Source organism: Astyanax mexicanus, chromosome 23 (genome assembly GCF_023375975.1).
Source record: "Astyanax mexicanus isolate ESR-SI-001 chromosome 23, AstMex3_surface, whole genome shotgun sequence".
Taxonomy (NCBI): Eukaryota; Metazoa; Chordata; class Actinopteri; order Characiformes; family Acestrorhamphidae; genus Astyanax; species Astyanax mexicanus.
Genome location: NC_064430.1, coordinates 20,020,632 through 20,041,576, shown reverse-complemented (window position 1 = coordinate 20,041,576; position 20,945 = coordinate 20,020,632). Strand labels below are relative to the sequence as shown.

The following is a 20,945-nucleotide window of genomic DNA, read 5'->3' as shown; positions in this document are numbered from 1 at the left end:
TCCTGGTGCACTTGTTTGAAGTGCGAACTAATGCCGACAGAGGTGGAATGTTACTGCTGCCACGAGTGGGATTTAGTTATGCCCGAGATACAGAACCTGTCAATTGATGAGGACGTCGGCGGGCCAGCTGCTGCCTGCATCACAAACAACAGCGGGCATGGAGAAACATAGTCATCCTCGCTGAAGTGCGCACCGCAAACACGAAGCTTCTTCATTTTCACCACTTTGGTGTCCACATGGAAGCCCATTGCAAGTATCCAAAGTTGCCTGAGAGCAATGTCAGTCACGGGGATACGATGGAAACTGTGCGGAGAATCAGCCACATCTTTGTTGCTACAGCCTGGATAATCACAAGTCCGCACCATTTTAACACACACACATACAAATGTATAAATCTGTGTTCAAGAAGCTTATAAAAGCCGATAAACTTCTCTCTAAAGCTTGCTCTTTGCGTTGCTGGTTGAAGCTGAGCGCAGCCAATGATCTGAAAGACTAGTGCGCTGCTCGCAGTTAGAATGACATGCGCACTGATCCAAAATGAAAGTAGTGCCCCAGTGATAATGAGGCGTGACTTTTGCAGACACCGTTTTTTGTTATGCAAATAAATCACTCTTTTGCACTCGTACTGTTTTGGGAAGAAAAACGCTTTCGTTTCGTGACCCCAGCAAACATGCCGGACTACTTTCGGCTCGGACAATACTGGACAAGAACTCCGCTCACCGGACATGGTCGGGGGTAAGTCAGTGAGAATGCACGACACTGGTCATGTTGATGCCATACAGATTCATGTCAAAAATCCCGAACTATCCCTTTAAAGTCCTTATTCTTTTTGCTGACAGTTGTCTGATACTGGTATATAGCTGATAAATCTTTCCATCTCTGCCATCTCTGCAGTAAACCCAAACACAGGTCTTTTTTTTTTTAAATGGACAGTTGTGCAAACCACAGACTACTGTGCAAAAACACAACGGTCCTGAGAGTGTTATCCCCATTAATACCAACTACTGGCCAAATGGGACCTCCTCATTTGGAAGCAGTGCTCCAGAATTATGCTACTGATGACCAGTCTTGTAAAAGTAAGTTCATACTGTTGCCATTATATATTATATACAGTTATAGGAGCCAAGAACAGAAGCACATCTTTTATATTGATGCTGTTTTCTGGCCTCTGCACCTCGACTAGTGAATTCAGCAGGCAGCGTGAAACTCCACAGACCCAGACCTTTGCCTTGTGCTGATTCGGGTCAATATTCTGCTGTAGATGGAGCGGAGGTATTGGGTTCGGTTCACCTGGAGAGAGAGAGAGTTTTCTTTGCAGTACTCTTTCACTCCCTGCTGTTTGGCTGATGTGCATTCTCACCACCCTCTCTCTCTCTCGCACTTACTCTCTCTCTCTCTCTCCTGTTTAAATTTGTGAGGCAGCTGAACTGTGGGCAGAGATAAGCGAATCCAAGAGCTTCCAGTCACACAGGTCAATTCCACCTGTCACTCAAGCCTGTCAGACGCGGTACACCGAGGGTCAGTGAGGAATAGGCCAGCGGTCCCATTTGGCCGAGCAGCCCTCATTTCCTCTGTTCCAGACCCCATTCATCTGCTCCTAATGGGCCCCCGAGTGTCTGGGGGCGACCTGAAGAAAGTGGAATTAGTTTTTATATCCCGTTCCTGTCAGAGAGTAAAGCCGCCACGTCTTTGACTCATCCGTTGGGCCTCCTTCAGAAGATTGCTTTCAAATGCTAATAAAGTGATTTAGATGTTTGGGGTTTAGAAAGCACTGGGTCTTCCAACCTGTCTCGCAGAGAGTCTGCTGGAGGAAAGACGTCAGTTTTGATTTGACACAGCAAAAAATAGTGCCGCTCGGTTTTTGGACAGCAGTCAATGTGACGAATCGATGCAAACCGCACAATAGGAGTCGGTCAGGAAAGGCTTCAGCTTCAGAAACTGGGTAACCACTTTTGAATGGATTACTATTAGATGTTTATTAGAAATGGAAGTAGAAGTAGAAGAACAATCGCTTCTAGGGGGAGACTCAGAACAAACAAGACGCCGATTAGAACAAACTGCAGTTGAGGGAGGTCTTAGAATAAACAATTATGAAACCTCAAAAGAGGTCTCAGGTTACAGAGCGCAGAGCTTAGAACCAATCACATTCTCATGGAGTTAACCCTTTGAACTCTAGGCTGTTTTGGTGTGTTTTTTCTTTGTTTTTGTCAGTTCCTCTTTCAGGTCTTATAACACAGTAATTATATCAGACAGTCACATGCCCTGATCTCTTTTACTCCAGAAGCCATACGGCTGCTCAAAAATATAATAATTTAAAATTTATATTTTCCTGGAACTGGCCTTGTTTTGGTCCAAATTTCTTTTGATCAGGGCACACAAAGAAAACTACATACAAAGATGTAAACTTTTTTAGTCTAAATAATGAAAAATGTTTAGTGCAAAATAACTACTTAGTAAAAATGTGCAAGTAACATAAAAACTATATAAAGTAGTGCACAGCATACCTATCTTTAGTTTGAGTGAAGCAGGTAGTTTCACACTTTTTCTGTGGACACTTTTGAGTCATGTACTGATATTATTTGGTTTGAAACATCATATAAATATGTTTGCAGCACTAAAGGTAAATAATATTGGTTGGGAAAGGAGATCTCACTTTTTTAGGTGTTTTCTCAATGGGTGTCTTGTAGATGCTTTACCGCATTGGGATGTCATTTCTGCCCTTTCTAAACCATATATGGATTATGTTGATGTATGAAAGATGTGAGGTCTCTGAACAAATGATAATGGTGTTAAGGACCAACCACCGTCAAGGGGAGTCCTCGTGTAGACGGACACCTTCCAAGAACTGTAACCATGAGTAATGGTGAAGCAGACCACATCGATTGTGATTGGTCTTATTCCTTAATATAGAGCGATGCAAGCATGCCAATGCACAAGTATAAACCTTTACAATGGCATAGGCCAATTGCACAGGCTACACCATAGCGTCTGCTTTGACATAACAGAAAAAATAAGTATAATTGGCCTAAAGAACCACAGCAGACTGGTATTTTAGGACTATTTTAGCTTGACTAGAACAACGACCTCTGCTTTTTTTATGGCAGTCTCGTTTGGTGTGAGCGTGACTGTCATACTGACATTGCTAACCAATGGCAGATTTATGCAGAGTCAATGGGGCAACATGGACACTACACATAAAACATGGACACTACACATTAAACTATGGTAATATTGCAATTTTTTAACAAGGAACAAGGAATTTTTAACAGGAACTTCTCATTCCTTGGTTGTTTGTGCCGCCTTCTTGCCAGTGTTTCTCACAGCCCTCTGTTTTGAGTGTGCCTCTGAAAATTATACAGTTGAAGGGACATATAACCCTAACACTTCCTCTGTAAACCTAAAATCTTACAAGAAGGGGATTGAAATGGGACTGGGCAGAAGTGCTCCACTTGTTGCCCTTCTTGTGGAAGATTTTTTTTTTTTTTGCAATTTCTTGTAATAAATTATAATGATGTGCCTTGTAGATCACGAATAATTTGATAGTGTGTCTTAATAAGTGTCCATCTATCGGTGCTTTTCTATTATCAAATAGAAAATAGAATAGGGTTCAGAAATGAAATGCCCTCAATGCCACCCCCTATAAACCCAAAGTATCCCAAGGGTTGCCATTACCAGTAGAGGAAATGTGATGCAATGGGCTGTAAAGGGTGTAGCCATATGAGTGAGGATGAAGACATTTATCATGGCTTTTTGCATGCTGGTTGGGCCCCATGTCTTGCATCTGGTGCATAAATCTGGACCTTTTCTTATTCTTTCGTCCCTGTGCTCCAAGCTGCTGTTGCTAAGCCCTGATTTTATTGGTAGCAGCAATATCAACAGGTGTGTAAGAGTAGAACCTTAGAAAGTTGTGCCACTAAAGATCCAGGATTGAATGTCCCCTTTTTTTGAACAATATCATGGTAATGCAGGTTGAGGTTGAGTGTTTAGTGTTTAGTGTTTACCAGTGACCGGTTGTTGCTGTTGGTTAAATAAGGCAGGCTATACTTCTTTTGGGCGAATTATTATCAAATGCCATTATGGGACCCATTCCTGCAGAAATCCAGTTCAAAAACCCATTCCAGTGGGTTCACCACCTTTTTCTGCCTGCCCATAATGACTTTTCCAACACCGATGTTTAGACAAGCATCTGCCCCAAGTCGGGTCCAATTTATTGAGCCGGCCAGCTCTGCAGTGGACGTTCCGAGGTGTTTTTCCAGTCGCCTCAGGGGACAGATGGTTTGGTTCAGATGGGGTGAGTCTCGCTCTATTTTTAACAGTTTTGACAGAGTTAGTGCGATCTCTGATTCAGCATGCGGGCCACATTAAAACGGTCACATTCCGAGCAGGTGGTACGGGCACATCCTTGGTGTCCTGCATGCTAATTCCAGACTTTTCATTCCAGACTTTAATTCCGGAATGCCTTTGTTGGAGCCTGTGACTGACAGGCACAAGAATTCCGGGCATTCCTGAGGCTCTTTTTCTCGGAATGGAAACGAGGGGTCCCTTCATTAGCTCAGAAACTCGGAAGACTGCCAGCCACGTTCTTATAAGATGTTCTTATGGGATTCCGGGCGACTGTTCTGGCAACGGAGTTAGCATTCCAGTGGCTCTGGAATGAGGAGATAACACGAACGATGATGTCTGGTAGAAGAATGCGCTGCCCATGTTAATGAACTCGAATGGCTGCGAGTAAAAGTTCTGGACCTGGAATCAGGGAGTCACTTGGATGTTCTTGAATTCATTAGAACGTCAACAGTTTTCAGCGCTTTCATTTTTCAAGCTTATGGTCCGTTACCGCAGACAGTCATTTCAACACATGTTCCTGTACATTGAAAGAGAACTGAAAAAACATACTTACTTATAATAGAAGCCAATGGGCTGCTTCTATGTGAAAATAACCAGAACTGCTTTTTTCCCCAAGTTTATAAAAAAAGTTAGATTTAAGTATAAAATAAGCTTTTAAAAAAGACTGTCTCTGATCTAGTCTAATTTTAAAAATAGTGAAATATAACTATCCATTATGAATACAGTATTTTTAGCATCTTATATAAATTCATCAGTATCTATTATGAATTATTTACTAGTATCTACAGTGTTTTTAGTTTTCAGTAACTGCTATGAATTATTCAATATCAACTAAAGTTCACTATGAATTACTCATTATCTACAGTATCTAAATTATCTGCTATGAATTGTTAGGTATCCACTATAAGTTATTCAGCATCTGCTGTAAATTATTCCGTATACACTCAAAAATATTCAATATATACTATTAAAGTGTTCCTTATCTTATCTAAATTATTTTATATCTATTATGAATTATTCAGTATTCACTATGCATTATTATTGGATTACTATACATTTCCCAGGACCTATCGTTTATCAATTTTATTTTTATTTTTCATTTTATATTATTTTTAAAGGGGACATATTATGCAAAACTCACATTTCCTTGCTTTTGTAATTTTGTAGTTTCTAGACTGTCCCTATAAAAACTCCAAGCACGAACAAAATCCATCCATCCGTTTTTTGTAAGACCTCTCACCTGTCAACTCCCACCAAAGTCCCACATATTAGATCAGATAAAGAAATGCCGAATCGGTCTGCTGGATGAGAACCGTATACAGTACACAGCAGGATTAGAGGGTAGACTTTGTCTGAGGGAGGGATCTTTACCTACTGTCCAGAGCTCTTATATGGCTCGTCCTGAAAGAGACTGAAACTGACAAGAGTAGAGCTGGTGAAATCTCTTTATGTGATTAAGTGATTTTGTGAAAAGATCATTTTTTTTGTATAGACCATATATCTATTCTAACTTTTCCTAAAAAAAGTATTATATGTATTAAATATATGCCAGACACTTTTTTTAGGTTGCAGCACTGGCCTGTGTCATCATCATCTCAGCTTGGCTTTCTAAATCATTCAGACACTGAAGTTTATCACAGTTTTTACAGTGAAGGAGTTCTTTTGTTGGGTTATATAAGCTAAATAATCTCTAAACTGTACTATTATTATAGACCCTAATGTAGTGTTTTTATTTGTAGAGGTTCTTCAAATTGAAGAAGGTTCTTTACACTCAAACTCAGACGTTTTACAACAGAACCAGATCTGTTCTTTTCATGGCCTCGTTTTAAAGACCTCACCGTGGCTCCCCTCATTTTTCAGACGGCACTTAAGCCTTAAACGCTGTTTGTGACGGGCCGTCCTGTTTCGCGTGACACATCAATAACTGGCCTGAGAGAAGGTTCTGGAAGCTGTCTGCGTCGTCTTTGACGGCGTGTGAATAATGGATGTGGAGAGAGTCCTCCGGGCCCCCTGTCACTGTTCCTGTCCCACATTTAATGGATCTCCTACAAGATCAGCCGCTGACAGTCCTCGCCGGACACGTTCCGATAAGACGTCGCATGGAACAAAAGGGGCTCGCTGCAGGCCATCAAAGAGCTCGCTTTCAGTTCAGTATCCTGGGACTTACAGGAATCCAGGCTTTCTAACCGTCTGAACGGCCACAGAGGTGTTCGAAAAGGTTCTTTGAGCAATACCATAGAAGATAGAAGATTTGATTCCATGAAGAGACATTTTTGTGAATTGTTTGAGAATCTTTACACCTTTTAAAAGGTGAAAAAGTGTTTTTTTGTTTACCTAAAATGTTCAGTCAAACCCCAAATATTCACTAACATGCCAGTGGTCATGGGATGCAACTAATATCATGTCCAATAACCTTTGCCAGGTCCCATTGTAGCTTAAGACCACAGCACTGTTAATCGTGAGCTTTTCTTTTAGCTAAAACATTCAGTCAAACTTCACATAGTCACAGATGTGGCAAAAGTCATGGGACAGGAACTATTATCATTATTATTATTCGTACCATGGCTAGCTCAGAGACTAATCTAGCAAGCTACCCACCTATGCTTCATTTTTCTTCAAACTGCCCCTTAATTTGAGCAAATATTGTGGCTATCCAATAAAAAGCAAGTATATTTAGCTTCATCTCCATTTTTGTAGATGAATGGACCAATAGAATTTCTCCAAAATGTCTTGAAATAAACTCTTTTTACATTGACTTTCATTAAAAGTTAAAAAGGTTTTAGCTCTCTGCTGTAAAGTTGCCGCTTTGGAGATTGGACAGCTCTAATATGCATCATAAAAAAAAGGTGGAGATCTCAGGCCTCCCTGTCTGTAATTGGTCCAAAGAATTTGTTTGGCCAATGTCGCCTCACTGCATGATAATTTGTTTATAAAAGGTGGAGAAAATCTTTGTCGATTTGTCGCTTGTTGCCATGTCGTGGCTAAACATTGCATACTCCCATACAAAATAAATGGTCATGGTCATTGGAACCCACTGCACTGTCTACTGTGGGTAGTAATAATGCCTCTATGACATATACCCGGTACACATGTGACACATTGTTCAGAAATTTTATATCCCAACCAACAGACTCCCACTATTAGGCCTCGCTTAAACTACGACTATAAATGTTGTATTTCCCCTAAGTATACAACAAGGAAAATACAATAAATTACAAGCTTAAGTTTAAGGTTTTTTTTTTTTGTCAGATTAACACAATTAAACAGAATGTGTTCAGAATCACTTATTGTGCTTGGTATCAATTTGCTTAGTTTTTACTGTTGTCTCTTCACAAACTGACTATTTTTCACCTGAAAGCTGGAGCATTTTATACAAGCTGCACAGGGCTAGGATGGTAATGGCAGTAATACATTTGTTTTGTATAATAGAATTTGATTTCATGACAATTTATCAGGCAGTGGAACCTCCTTTGGTTACATTAGGAATTAAGCAGTGCAAATTAAAACCTTTAAAGGCTTTTTTTAAAAATAACTTTTACTTGATGGAAAGATTCCTCCTTAATTAGCTCATTTTACTTAAAATCCATACTTTCTTGTTCTTTGTGAAATACTATAGGTCTCTCTGAGTTGTATAGGCATGCTGCATATGAAACTGTTCTTCAGCCTCCCTTGTCTGCAGTGGATAGTAAAAGAAAATCCTCAGAAATACAAGTTGAACAGAGAGATGTAGGGTGTCTACGTCAACCAGTGACTTCCTGGCCTCGCCCACCTCGGCTTATAGCATTAGGAGCTATAGCTAAGAAGGAGCTAACAGCTCTGTTTACTCTGTTTACAGTTTTTGTTTACAGAGCTAGGGTGATGTAATGTGATCCACTGTTTCCTTCTTTCTCTTTATATGACTTCATATGAATTTAATGCAGAACTGTTCAAATGCTGAGTGGCACATTGCGGCGCGGTGAGGAACTGAACAGTGCTCAGAGTCATGAAGCGCTTGGGTGTCCAGGCATCTTTCTGAATGTTATTTTAATTTATCATTAGCTAATTTGTCCACCTTTATTTCTCTCTGCTCACCTCCCTGTCTTACAGAAATCTGTTTCAAATTAAAAGCCCTCTGCTGAGTTTTATAATGGGATGTGATTTCATGCTAATTTATAAAGCTGTGGAACCTCCTTTGTGACATAAGCAATTTAGCATGGCCAATTAAAGCCTTTAAAGGCTTAAACAACCCTTTTACTTGATGGAAAGATTCCTTAACAATTAGAAAAGTTATTTACAGCACTTATGCATCACTGTTACCAACGTGGAACATTTGTAATGGAACCTAAAGAAGTTTATGTTTCTTTTTTGTAACTCCTTTATGTTTAAAAGTTTGTCCACACTTTAAAAAGAAGCACCATTTCACTACCATGTGCCTATTGGTATTGGTATTATTGGTATTATCTGGTTCTAGCTTACTAAATCTGAGCCTGCAGGCAGAGAATGGAGTCAGAGAACTTGGGCCAGATCTCCAAAATAGAACGTTCCCAGAAACCAGGACCCTGGCAAACAGTGGGCAAGAGTTGGATACAGATAAATAAAGGCCTGGACTAAGTCAGAACCATAGTTCTGCAAGAAAGAACAATCAGGCATTCTCACCAGAAATGAAGCGTGTGGGGAAAAAAAAGTAATTTATCTGAGAAAAATTAATTACGCTTGTACTTAATTACCGAGTTAAATAACAGCCTCAGTCCACCAGGCTTGCTGTGTTTGTTCTGCTGGAACGTCCCTGACATTTCACTGTAGCGTCCGAAATGTCAGCCATCAGCAGACGCAGCAAACACACACACACACACACACACACACCCTCTCTCTCTCTCTCCAAAGGCCTCCACAAACACACACACTCTCTCTCTCCAAAAAACTCCTCAAACGGGCTCCTCCTGGCCTGAACCCAGATGCTGCATTAGCGGATCGGAGAAGAAAGAGCAAATTATATATAGAGAGAAAGAGGCGGCTATGAAAAATGGAGAATGCCTGCGAAAGATACAATATGTCCAATTATTCGTGGGAAGCTTCCTCTAACGAAAGCTGCACTCAGCTACTTTAAGTCGCTTCCAGTGCTGACATTGAGGTGCAAACGCACACAAACACACACAGCTTGTTTAGTAACACTGGCAATAGAATAGGATAATTCACAGAAAGTAATCATGAATTTAATTAGGGAGTAACGGTAAGTGTATTCTTTGCAAATCGTCATGGTTCAGTAAACACACGCAGAATACATGGTACAGCCTATAGGAGACTCTTTTCTGCACATGCTCTCTCTCTCTTAATATGTTTAGGGAAAAAAATAGTTTCAACTGTTAAAGTAATGCCACAATCAGGCTCACTGTTTGTTTGTTCCAACAAGATCCAAAAGATGGAGCCACTCATGATGACTAGTGATGGGACTATCCCATTTTTTTCAGCTCCGATCGGATTCCGATACTTTTAGTGTATTATTAGTACTATGATTAAGGTTACATAATGAGACGGAAACAGACCGTACAATACGCTAAATTACGTCAGTATCGGCCAGGATACCAATATTGTATCAGATTGGTCCCATCTCCAATGATGCAATAGGAGAGGGCCCTGGTTTCAAGCATTTAATAATAAAAGAGCTCGAGCCCCATTACAACATCCAATCCCAAAAAACAAAACAAGGTTACAATGAAGATTCATTGTTATTATGAAGATAATAAAGGTGAGGCTCTACACAATGCCCTGCCTCTTTCATTTTTCCACCAACCGTACCGAAACGGCACCAAATCATTGGGTTTATACCGAGGTGTGAACCAAACCTTGAATTCTCTGTACCATTACACCCCTAATACCTATTATATTAAACTGTGGAGTAGTGAAACTGTGTTCCACCAAAATGGTATTTTGGTACTTTTGGGTATTTTTGGTACTTTTGTGATTTTGAGTTGGGATAAGGAGGAATTGATAGGATGGAGGTGGTTCATTCATTCTCAGCACTGCTGTAACACTGACATTGTGGTGGTGTATGAGGTGATAGTGTGTGTTGTGGTGGTATGAGTGGATCAGACACAGCAGTGCTGCTGGAGTTTTTAAACACCTACAGCAAGTGTCACTGCTGCACTGAGAAAAGTCTACTGACCAGAAATATCCAAAGTTCTGTGCTCTGCATCCTGTGGGCAGCATCTGGTGAGCACTGATGAAGGACTAGTGGATGACCAATAGAAACTGTGTAGCAACAGATTCAGAGCTTCTGTCTCTGAGCAGCACTGCTGTGTCAAGCACAACACACACTAACACAACACACCACCACCATGTCAGTACAGTCACTGCAGTGCTGAGAATGATCCACCACCCAAATAATCCCAGGTCCTGTGGGGTCCTGACTATTAAAGAACAGAGTAAGTAGAGGATAATACATTACACAGAGAAACTGAGGCAGGACTACAGTCTTTAATTATACGTACATAAAAAGTGCTTCTATATGATCAGAGGAGCTGAAATAAAGAATAAGGGATGTTTAAAACAAGAAGGTGGTCCTAATGTTATGGGTGTTTTTTTTTATTAACGGGTGTCTGAGTTTGATTGCTGTTGTTTGTTAACACTGTTACAAGAACTAGCAGAGATTATAACTTCCCCTTGGTACAGATGCGCGCACACACACACACACACACACACTTTCCAGCGTCAATGTCTTCTTCCAGCTCCAACTGTTCTTTTCTTCTCTACATCCCTCCGTTCCTCAGAGTAGAGTGGGGATTACCCTCAATTCTCCACAGGCCCACTCTCACTCCAAATACGGCGCTCTCTCACTGTGTGTGTGTGTGTGTGTGAGAGAGAGACAGGAAACAGGACTGGCTGTGTTTTGAAGGATGCAGTTATTCATCCGTGAAGAGAGAGAAAGATAGAGATAGAGAGACAGGAATAAGGGACAGGAGGGAAAAGAGGAAAGAAAAGAGAGAAGAATAAGAGATAAAAAAGATTGGTTCAGAAAGAAAGGAATGAATACAAATAAACAGAGATGTGGAAAGGAGAGCATGGAGTTATACACACACAAGTACATGAAGCGTTTCTTTGATTTTACCAAATTCAAAACCTCTGGAATATAATCAATGATAATATGGATATCACAAACCATCAAACCACCAAGCTGAACTGCTTGAATTTTTGCAGCAGGAGTAAAGCAGCATAAAGTTATCCAAAAGCAGTGTGTAAGACTGGTGGAGGAGAACATGATGCCAAGATACATAAAAACTGTGATTAAAAGCCAGGGATATTCCACCAAATATTTATTACTGAACTGTTAAAACTTTCTTTGCATTATTTGAGGTCTGAAAGCAGGTCATTTACATGAACAACAAGGTTATTTTATTTTCTGTGTTGCCAAGATAAATGAGCATCTGATTGTTGATTGTTGTCTGGGATGTTTTCAGTCAGTGGTGCACCTGTGTTTTCTGTTGCTAAGATAGCAATACACCATAAATTTACCTGAACACAACTTACGTCCTAGGTGTAAAATAGGCATCTAAGAATTATATACATTATAATTTTCTGAATCCAATACACTATTGCTAAATGGCTCCGATGTTTAGAATCCTCTGGATATTTGTGGTTTGCTGTTCTTAGAGAGAGAGGAAGAGTGTGTGTGTGTGTGTGTGTTTAAATTAGTGTGCGATAAATATCTCTCGCTTTTCTGTGTGGGTGTGTGAAGATGTGTGTGTGTGATTTCCTGCTGTACTATGTGTGTGTGTGTTTGTTGGTACTGTGACCAAGTGAATTATCTATAATAAACCCAGCCTTTCCCAGCCAATCACAGAGCTTGCTTCTTCCTTGCCGCAGCTCTGCTTTTCTAAGTTACTAATCTGAGGAATGTAAATGGACCGTCACCGGACGTGAATTCACCGCAGGCCTCTAACTCTGCATTGTGCACAATTTTATATTCTGTCACAAGTGCTGATAAACGACTGTACATTCTGAACTGTGCAATGGTTCTACAGAACAAATTCTCAGAATGGGTTGTTTAAGGCCATCAGTAACAAAATTAATTTATATATAAGATATTTTATCTCATGTACTTTTACATTTACAGACACAGATACTGATAAATGGTTTGTTTGTTGCAGAAAGCCTGGTTCATGGTGTACAGTAGAATTTCTAATAATGCCGGATTAGCTTTGGACTTCAATACAGGCACGTTGACAGCCCACGTTATGGTAATAAGGTCCGGTACAATCAGTATCATAGTTTTTCGCACTATACGTCACACTGGATTATAAGGCGCACCATCAAAAAATGTCTATTTTCCAGTCTATTTTTATGCGTAAGGCACACCAGATTAAGCAGGTCTCACCAGTGGATAGAGCTAAGTTAAGCAAACAAAACTGTAATTCTTAAAAAAAAAAACATTTCAGATGAGTCAAACAAGTCAAATGAGCGCTGGATGTTAATCTCCACAGATTTCCACTAAAACTGGAGCATTAGCATTAGCGGCTGGCCGCTAACAGTAATGTTAAGGCTGCTCTCCAGCAGTGCTAGCTGGGGTTAGCAGCAGGCAACAGGCCGATAATACTCACCTCTGAAAAGCAAAAGAGCTAGTGCTTAGCGCGGTTAGTGGGTAATGTTAATGCTGCTAAAGCAGTGCTAGCCGGTGTTAGCTGCAGGCTACAGGCCAATAATACTCGCCTCTGAACAGCCAAAGAGCTAAAAACATGCTATTTATTTCAACAGGACAGTGCTCATCTGCATACTGCTGGCTCCTAAAAGGATAACTAAACCTTCTGATTTTAGCCAACTCCACCCTCAGCACAAATTTGAAAAATGCTTAAAAAATGGAAGGGGTAGTTTGAAAGGGGTTCTGGGTGATGTATGGGTTTAGGGGTGGGGAATAATGGAGAGCTGATTGGGCTGAGCAGTGTGCTTCTGATACCTATGAGACACAGATGGTTGGACGTCATTGGGGTGGGACGTATTATTGATTGAGTGATTTGCATATTGTGAGTTTTTTCATCCTCACCTACAGCACAGTTGAATCTGTGGGGGCGCTCCAGAGACAGAAATGACCACAATAAAAGGTTAGGAAAGGTTTATATAAATATAAGCACATTTCGGTTTAGGGTTTAGTGCCTCTTTAAGAGCTTGTCTTGAAGAGACAGATGCTATGCCATGGCCAGCCACATCACCAAATGTATACAAGATTGAATATGTGTGAGATGCTATTTTGAGTATGAACATTTTCTGTTATGATATAAAAACAAACTTTGTTTGTTTTCTGTGTCCCTCAGGCTCTGCTGAAGATGGACTGTCAGGGTCTGGTGGCCAGGCTGATTTTGGACTTTGTGCTGCTGACCACTGCTGTGGAGGTCGCCCCACGCTGGAGAGAGCTGGCCGAGAAACTAGCCAGAGTGTCCAAACAGCAGATGGAGGCTTATGAGGCTCCGCACAGGGACCGCACAGGAGTGGTGGACAGCGAGGTGAAGGAAAACAAACACACACCAAGTTTATACTGCCCACTGTAAAGTTTACAGTCTTCTTTATTGTTAGCACTGGAGCTACAAGACTAATGTAGCTGACAGCTTCTACCCCACCACTTACACAACCACCACAGTGTTGCCCTCAGTGATAATGAAAAAAAATCATAAAATTGGCACTTTCGTAAACTTTTAAAATCAGTATTTTCCTGAATACAAATCAAACATTGCAAACCTTTCATTTTGTTGTGGTTGTCTATATTTTATGTGTAAATTATTAAAGTTAGGAATTTAGGTTTATTTCTGTTACTGATCTGAAATGAATAAGTGGAGTGGGTGTGTTGAGTGGTCCAGCAGGCTAAGCGCTGCCACTATAATCAAGCTATAAATCATTCCCGGTCATGCAGCTTGTCCTCAGCTGCCGGTGCCCGAGAGAGCACAACAGCCTATTGCTCCCTCTGGGCTCTCTCTCCCCTCATCACTCTCAAGGGTGACGACGATCAGCACCTGGCGTCTGTGAGCTGATGGATCAGAACCAAGTCGCTGCGCTTTCCTCCGCGAGAGCTGTAATGCTACTCGGCAGTTCGAAAAGAGGCGGTGGCTGACTTCACATGTGTCGGAGGAGGCATGTGCTAGTCATCATCCTCCTTGGGTTGTGGCATCACTAGTGATGGGGGATATACAGCTGAGTAGAAGCTGAATGGGTGAGAAAATCAGACAAAATGAGGAAAAATATGTTGTTGTTTTTTTTGTCTGTTTGTTTTTTATGCGTGGAGTAGAGAATGAACAGGGTGCTTCTCCAAATGTTCTGTATTAGTTGCCAAAGCCCTGTTTTTTTTTTTATCACCTATGCTTCTCTCCTACCTTGCATATTTTAGGTGCTTCCTTGCTCTAAAACACCACCTGATTCAAATTGTCAACTTGTTTTCGAAAGTTAAAATCTAAACTTGAGTTTGCTATATCCACAAGGACTCCCAATCTTCCAACAATGACATCTTTCCTCCTAAATAATATAATTCATGCCATAGAGAGTCAAACAAAGCTGTGTGCATGAAAAGTAACATTTCCAAACAGAATAGTATAAAGCAATAAGGGTATCCTAGTACAGTACAGATACAAATAACCAACACTCTCTCTCCAATCACAGGCCATGTGGAAGCCGGCGTACGACTTCCTGCTGACGTGGGCTGCTCAGATCGGGGACAGTTACCGTGATGTGATCCAGGAGCTACACCTGGGCCTGGACCGCATGAAGAACCCCCTTACCAAACGCTGGAAGCACCTCACTGGTACCCTCATCCTCGTCAACTGCCTGGACATGCTCCGGAGCTCTGCCTTCAGTCCTGCCCCTCAGGACGACTTCGCCATCTAGAGGACACACCTCCTATCTACCTGGACTCCGCCCCGCCCCGCCCTTCCTTACCTTGTCTCATTACGGAAGGAATTATCTTTTCTGTCCACTCATTGCTGGAGGACACGCTGGACTTTCACTTTGGGCACCTTGGACTTCTTGGACTTCTTCTGGGCTTTCTTAAGTATTGTCAAAAACAGTGACAGTGACTACCACCACCATGTTTTACCTCAGTGTGGATTTTTTTCATACTACTCTCCGCCCCTCGTTCCTGATTGGACACCTAGTCTAGTCAATCAAGTCAATCAAGCCAAAACACTAATGTGGTCTAACATATGGCTGTATTTTGAAGCTCTAAAAGGCATTTTTTTAAATTCTCCTCCTTTTGCGATACATATATTTTTTTATATACTGTGGCACAGCGACAATTTGTAGAATCACTTTGACACTTTTCTGAATAGATTTTTTTTCTGATAACAATAGCAAACAAAAAAAAAGAGTTTGTTTTTCTGATATAAAGTCTGCGGTTCAGTCTAGTAGCGTCTCTTTGTTGTTCACCTGTTCGACCTGTCGACCCTTCCTTTACCTGAATTGCCAAATGATCGTAAGCCTTTTTTGCTTTAACGGCATGTTTAACATTTCACTGTTAAATTCAAAAAAGTAAAATTCAAAGTCTAATTCTGAAAATGCTTTAATTTCTCACAAAAGAATAAAAAACTCATGTGTCCGCTCGCTTTGGTAAAGACACATGAACAGTCTGAGATGGACAAGCGCACAACAGAAGGTCAATAGGAGTGATAGGATGCTAATTGTGAATTAACGAACCCTGTGGAATTAGCAAGAGTCATGTTACACGTCTTTTTAACAAAAAAAAAAAAAAACTAAAGGTTCTAGGGACGGTTAAGTGTCTGAATGTCATTTTTTGCTGTTCAAAAAAGGTTGTTGGCAATTAATTCAGCTTTTCTCTGCTTGCCTTGAGTCAGAAACTGAAGCTAAGGCCAAACAAGTATGACAGTGTTAGCATTAGCAATGCAAATTCCTGACATCTGTCAGTGTCTGGAAGTATAGCCTGCCTGAAATATATGCACCCCTTAGCAATGCACACAGCAGTGTTGTGGCAGTGTTTTACTTTGGACAAAGTATAAAATCCCAGTAAAATGTCAGGTCTGTAACAAAGTGTCTCACAGTCCAAAAGCAAACACAGGCATTAGGCTGAGGTTTAGCTAGACTTACAGTACAAGTCCACTAGCACTATTCTTGGATGTGTTCAGCCTTGGCGGAGCTGTCGGCTTCCCATGTGGGCGCGTCTATACGTTTTTTACATTTCAAATCAGGCGGTTTTTAAAGATTTTAACATTTAATTTGTCCTCATTCTAATCTGTAGTTCTGTAAATACAGATTCACTGTCTGTTTATCAGAAAGTTTTGACATCTTTAAAAGAACATTCCAGTGTTTAAACATTTCCTTGAACTTACAAAATAATAGAAAAGCTGCCAACTCAAAATTCTTTTTCAAAGGTTTGTTTCAAGGCATTTGGGGGCCCTAGGCAAAAAAGGTTAGACCTATGAGGCTAATGTAGCTAGCTAACCACTAGTAAAAGCTAGCAGAATTTCTGGAATTACTGTACCTAGTTTCTTTTAGTTAACTGCTAGCTATCTATTAGCATTTTACGTTATTGGTTTAGCTATCTGGCTAGCATTGTTCATTTCATTTCATTGATACAGTCCTCTGTGTCCAAAACATATGATATGCTGCCTAGTCAGACAGGATTCTGAGGCAGGAGGGCACTCAGCCTTCTTTATTTTTTATTTAATTTGGCTAAAATGCTAATTGCTTTTAGACAACACAGCTAAATGCACATATACGGCAGTGAGCTGTCCTTACCTTGCCACATCATGAAGTATTTTTTCCTTTTAGTTTGGATAAACAGAGCTACTTCACTACACTGTTAGCATTTTTTGCATTTTACACAAAGTATGTTTAGTTAAACAGAATTAAAACACACCAACTCTGCTAGCCTCCCATAGACTTCCATTCATTATGCTAGGCTAAACGTTGTTAGCGCTGCTTATCTAGAAGAAATTAAGAAGTGTGTCCAAATTTTCATTTTTTTCTGACTGAAGGGAAGTTAGAAAAACCTTATTTGAATTGCCAAAATCAACGGTTTTTGAATGATTAAAGTGTTAAGTTGCAGTATTATTGTTATAAGTGGTCCACTTGAAATGTGCGTTTCTGTGTGTGTCTCTATTTATGTATGTAGGCGATGAAAAGACATGTTTAGTCAGTTTTGTTCTGTTTCTTTATTTCTATTTGTTTTGTATTTCTGCTGTTACGTGTCTTTATTTCCACTGATTTATTTGCTCCAAACTTGTGTTAATCAAATTAATCATCATTTCAATGCTGTTTTATTAAGATTTTTTGTATATGATCTCAGTTGCTGGACATTTAGCACCTATCTGGCCGCTGTAACGTCTGCATCAAGCCTGCGGAAGCCTGACTAATTGCGTAGCTGTATATTCTCTGAATGGATAGAGCTCTGTCTAATCAATGAGATCTCTGATTTCTCTGACAGTAAATATTGGAAAATAGTAGGCCGCTATGTCTCACATGTTGTCTTAGTTTCTGCCAAATGTTTAGAGATATTTTGAATCAGATGTGCTGTACAATTTGTTCCAATGGATTCAATAATAAAACAGCTGTCAGCTTTTACCTCTATGACTCGACCTTAATACGCAGGCTGCTGATAAGTATGGCAGATAATGATAGCAAGAGTATCAATGCGCAGGTGATATGACATTAGCACTGCACAGTAAGAACTGTCTGACTGTTTATCAGGAAGTTTTGACATCTTTAAAAGAACATTCCAGTGTTTTTTTGCCTAATCACTGTCTATACTGTACCATTAGCCGGGACAGTTATCTAAACATTTCCTTGAACTCACAAAATAATAGAAAAGCTGCCAACTCAAAATTCATTTTCAAAGGATCCTCCTGACTTTAAACACAACAGCAACATTGCAAAAAAAAAAAAAAACAATATTTCACTGCTGTCTATTATATAACTATAATATACACAGCTGTTTCAAGGCATTTGGGGGCCCTAGGCAAAATAGACCTCAAAAAAAGTTAAACCTTTGAGGCTAATGTAGCTAGCTAACCACTAGTGAAAGCAAATGCCCCAGAAATTAGCACTAGAACTATAAGGCTAATGTAGTTAGCTAACCACTAATAAAAGCAAATGCCCCAGACATTAACACTAGAACTTTTAGGCTAATGTTGCTAGCTAACCAGTTGTGAAAGCTAATGCTCTAGAAATCAACACTAAAACTATGAGGCTAATGTAGATAGCTAACCACTAGTGAAAGCTAATGCCCCACAAATTAGCAAGATATCTATGAGGTTAATGTAGCTAGCTAATCACTAGTGAAAGCTAAGTACTAGACCTATGAGGCTAATGTAGTTAGCTAGCTAACCACTTGTGAAGACATTAGCATTAGTACTATGAGCCTAATGTAGCTAGCTAACAACTAGTGAAAGCTAATGTCCCAGAAATTAACACTACACCTATGTGTCTAATGTAGCTAGCTCCCAAATACTGGAAATTTATACCCCACAAACAAGCACTAGACCAATGAAGTTAATGTAGTTAGCTAGCTAACCACTACTGGAAGTCTATGACCCAGAAATAAGCACTAGAACTATGAGACTTATGCAGCTAGCTAACCACAAGTAAAAGCCTATGCCCCAGACGTTAGTACTAGACCTATGAGGCTAATGTAGCTAGCTAAACACAAGTGAAAGCTAATGCTCTAGAAATCAACACTAGAACTATGAGGCTAATGTAGCTAGCTAACCACTAGTGAAAGCAAATGCCCCATAAATTAGCAAGAGAACTATGAGGCTAATGTAGCTAGATAACCACTAGTGAAAGCTAATGCCCCAGAAATTAGCAAGAGAACTATGAGGCTAATGTAACTAGCTAACCACTAGTGAAAGCTAATTCCATACACATTAACACTAGACCTATGATGCTAATGTAGCTAGCTAACCACTAGTGAAAGCAAATGCCCCATAAATTAGCAAGATAACTATGATGCTAATGTAGCTAGCTAACCACTAGTGAAAGCAAATGAATCCAGACATTAACACTAGAACTATGAGGCTATGCAGCTAGCTAACCACTAGTAAAAGCTAATGCCCTACACATTAACACTAGAACTATGAGGCTAATGTAGTTAGCTAACCACTAGTGAAAGCGAATGGGCTAAAAAAATAACACTAGAACCATGAGGCTAATGTAGTTAGCTAGCTAACCACTAGTCAACGCTAATGCCCCAGAAATTAACACTAGAACTATGAGGCTAATTTAGCTAGCTAACCACTAGTGAAAGCTAATGCCCTATACATTAACACTAGAACTATGAGCCTTATGTAGCTAGCTAACCACTAGTGAAAGCTAATGGCCTTGAAATTAGCACTAAATCTATCTAAAACTAGTGCAAGTAAATGCCCCAAAAGTTAGTACTAGACCTATGAGGCTTCAGTAGATTTAATTCTCCCTCAAAACTAATTCATACATAAGGTGCACCGGATTATAAAGCACACTGATGATTTTTAGGAACATTAAAGGATTTTAAGTGCGCCTTAAAGTGCAAAAAATACCAAAGTTGCTTTGTTGGAGATGCAATTTTTTTTCTATGACGTTGATGACAGATATAGTGATGATAAGTACCTTGATACTAAAATCGATCATGTTAGGAAGCTCTGAAATCCAAAGTTGAATGAAATCTGTTGTGAGTGAGAGAGACAGTGAAAGAGAGGGAGAGAAAGATGAAGGCGTTTATATTGACTGGAGCGTTTCTCTCTCTACTCCTAATTGTGCACAGCACTCCACACTTTGATCAGACTGACACCAGAAATCAAACCAGCGCTCCGGTAACGGTGTAGAACATCCGCAGCCTTACCCGTGGATCACACACTGCTTCTGCACATGAAAGGAAACAGACTCTAATAGCTGTGGATTAATGAGAAGAATGGAACAATAGCGGAAGCTAATTAAGAGCTAATGAAGAAAATCTTTTTTACCCACCATCGAGCAGCAGACCCAGTCACGGCACAGCAACGGCAGATCAGTACGTTTTACACTCTACTCATGTCTTTCAAATAATGACACAAAGTCCCACTGTTTATTAACAATTAAGCTGGAAGCAGAAGCAGAAACTGACCTGCTTTCTTCTGGAGACAGAGCTTTTAGTGTGGTAGGCACCTCCAAAAACTCAAAAAATTGGAATTCATTCCCTTTGCACCTCCATTTGATTACTTTGATCTACTTTTTTGAACAACAGTTAAAAACCTATTTCTTTCAGATCGCTTTTTTAACCCTGATAAATTCATGGTTGCATACTTTCCTCTTCGTATAATCTCATCGCTACCAAAAAAGCTACTCTAATATTTGGTTGTATCGTCTTTAGCTTTGATTGCGGCACACATTCACTGTGGCATTGTTACAATAAGCTTCTGCAACGTCACAAGATTTATTTCAATCCAGTGTTGCACTAATTTTTCACCAAGATCTTGCAGCACCATTGATGATGGTAGAGTCTGACCACTGCACAAAGCCTTCTCCATACAGCACATCCCAAAGATTCTCAATGGGGCTAAGGTCTGGACTCTGTCGTGACCAATCAATGTGTGAAAATTATGATCTCATGCTCCCTGAACCCTGAAATCTTTCACAAATCCAGCCCGATAAATCCTGGCATTGAGATCTTGGAATATGCCCAG

General features: G+C 40.2%; 1 protein-coding gene across 1 annotated transcript in view; it reads left to right on the top strand.

Moving 5' to 3' along the window:
* sh3bp4a (SH3-domain binding protein 4a) overlaps positions 1 to 17,871 on the top strand; it is a 62,983-nt gene extending 45,112 nt beyond the window's left edge. Inside the window, exons 4-5 of the mRNA XM_007238294.4 lie at positions 13,626 to 13,814; positions 14,959 to 17,871. Of these exons, the coding sequence (XP_007238356.2) occupies positions 13,626 to 13,814; positions 14,959 to 15,183 (414 nt within the window). The 3' untranslated portion in view covers positions 15,184 to 17,871. The remainder of the gene's footprint in view (positions 1 to 13,625; positions 13,815 to 14,958) is intronic.
* The last annotated feature ends 3,074 nt before the right edge of the window (positions 17,872 to 20,945 follow it).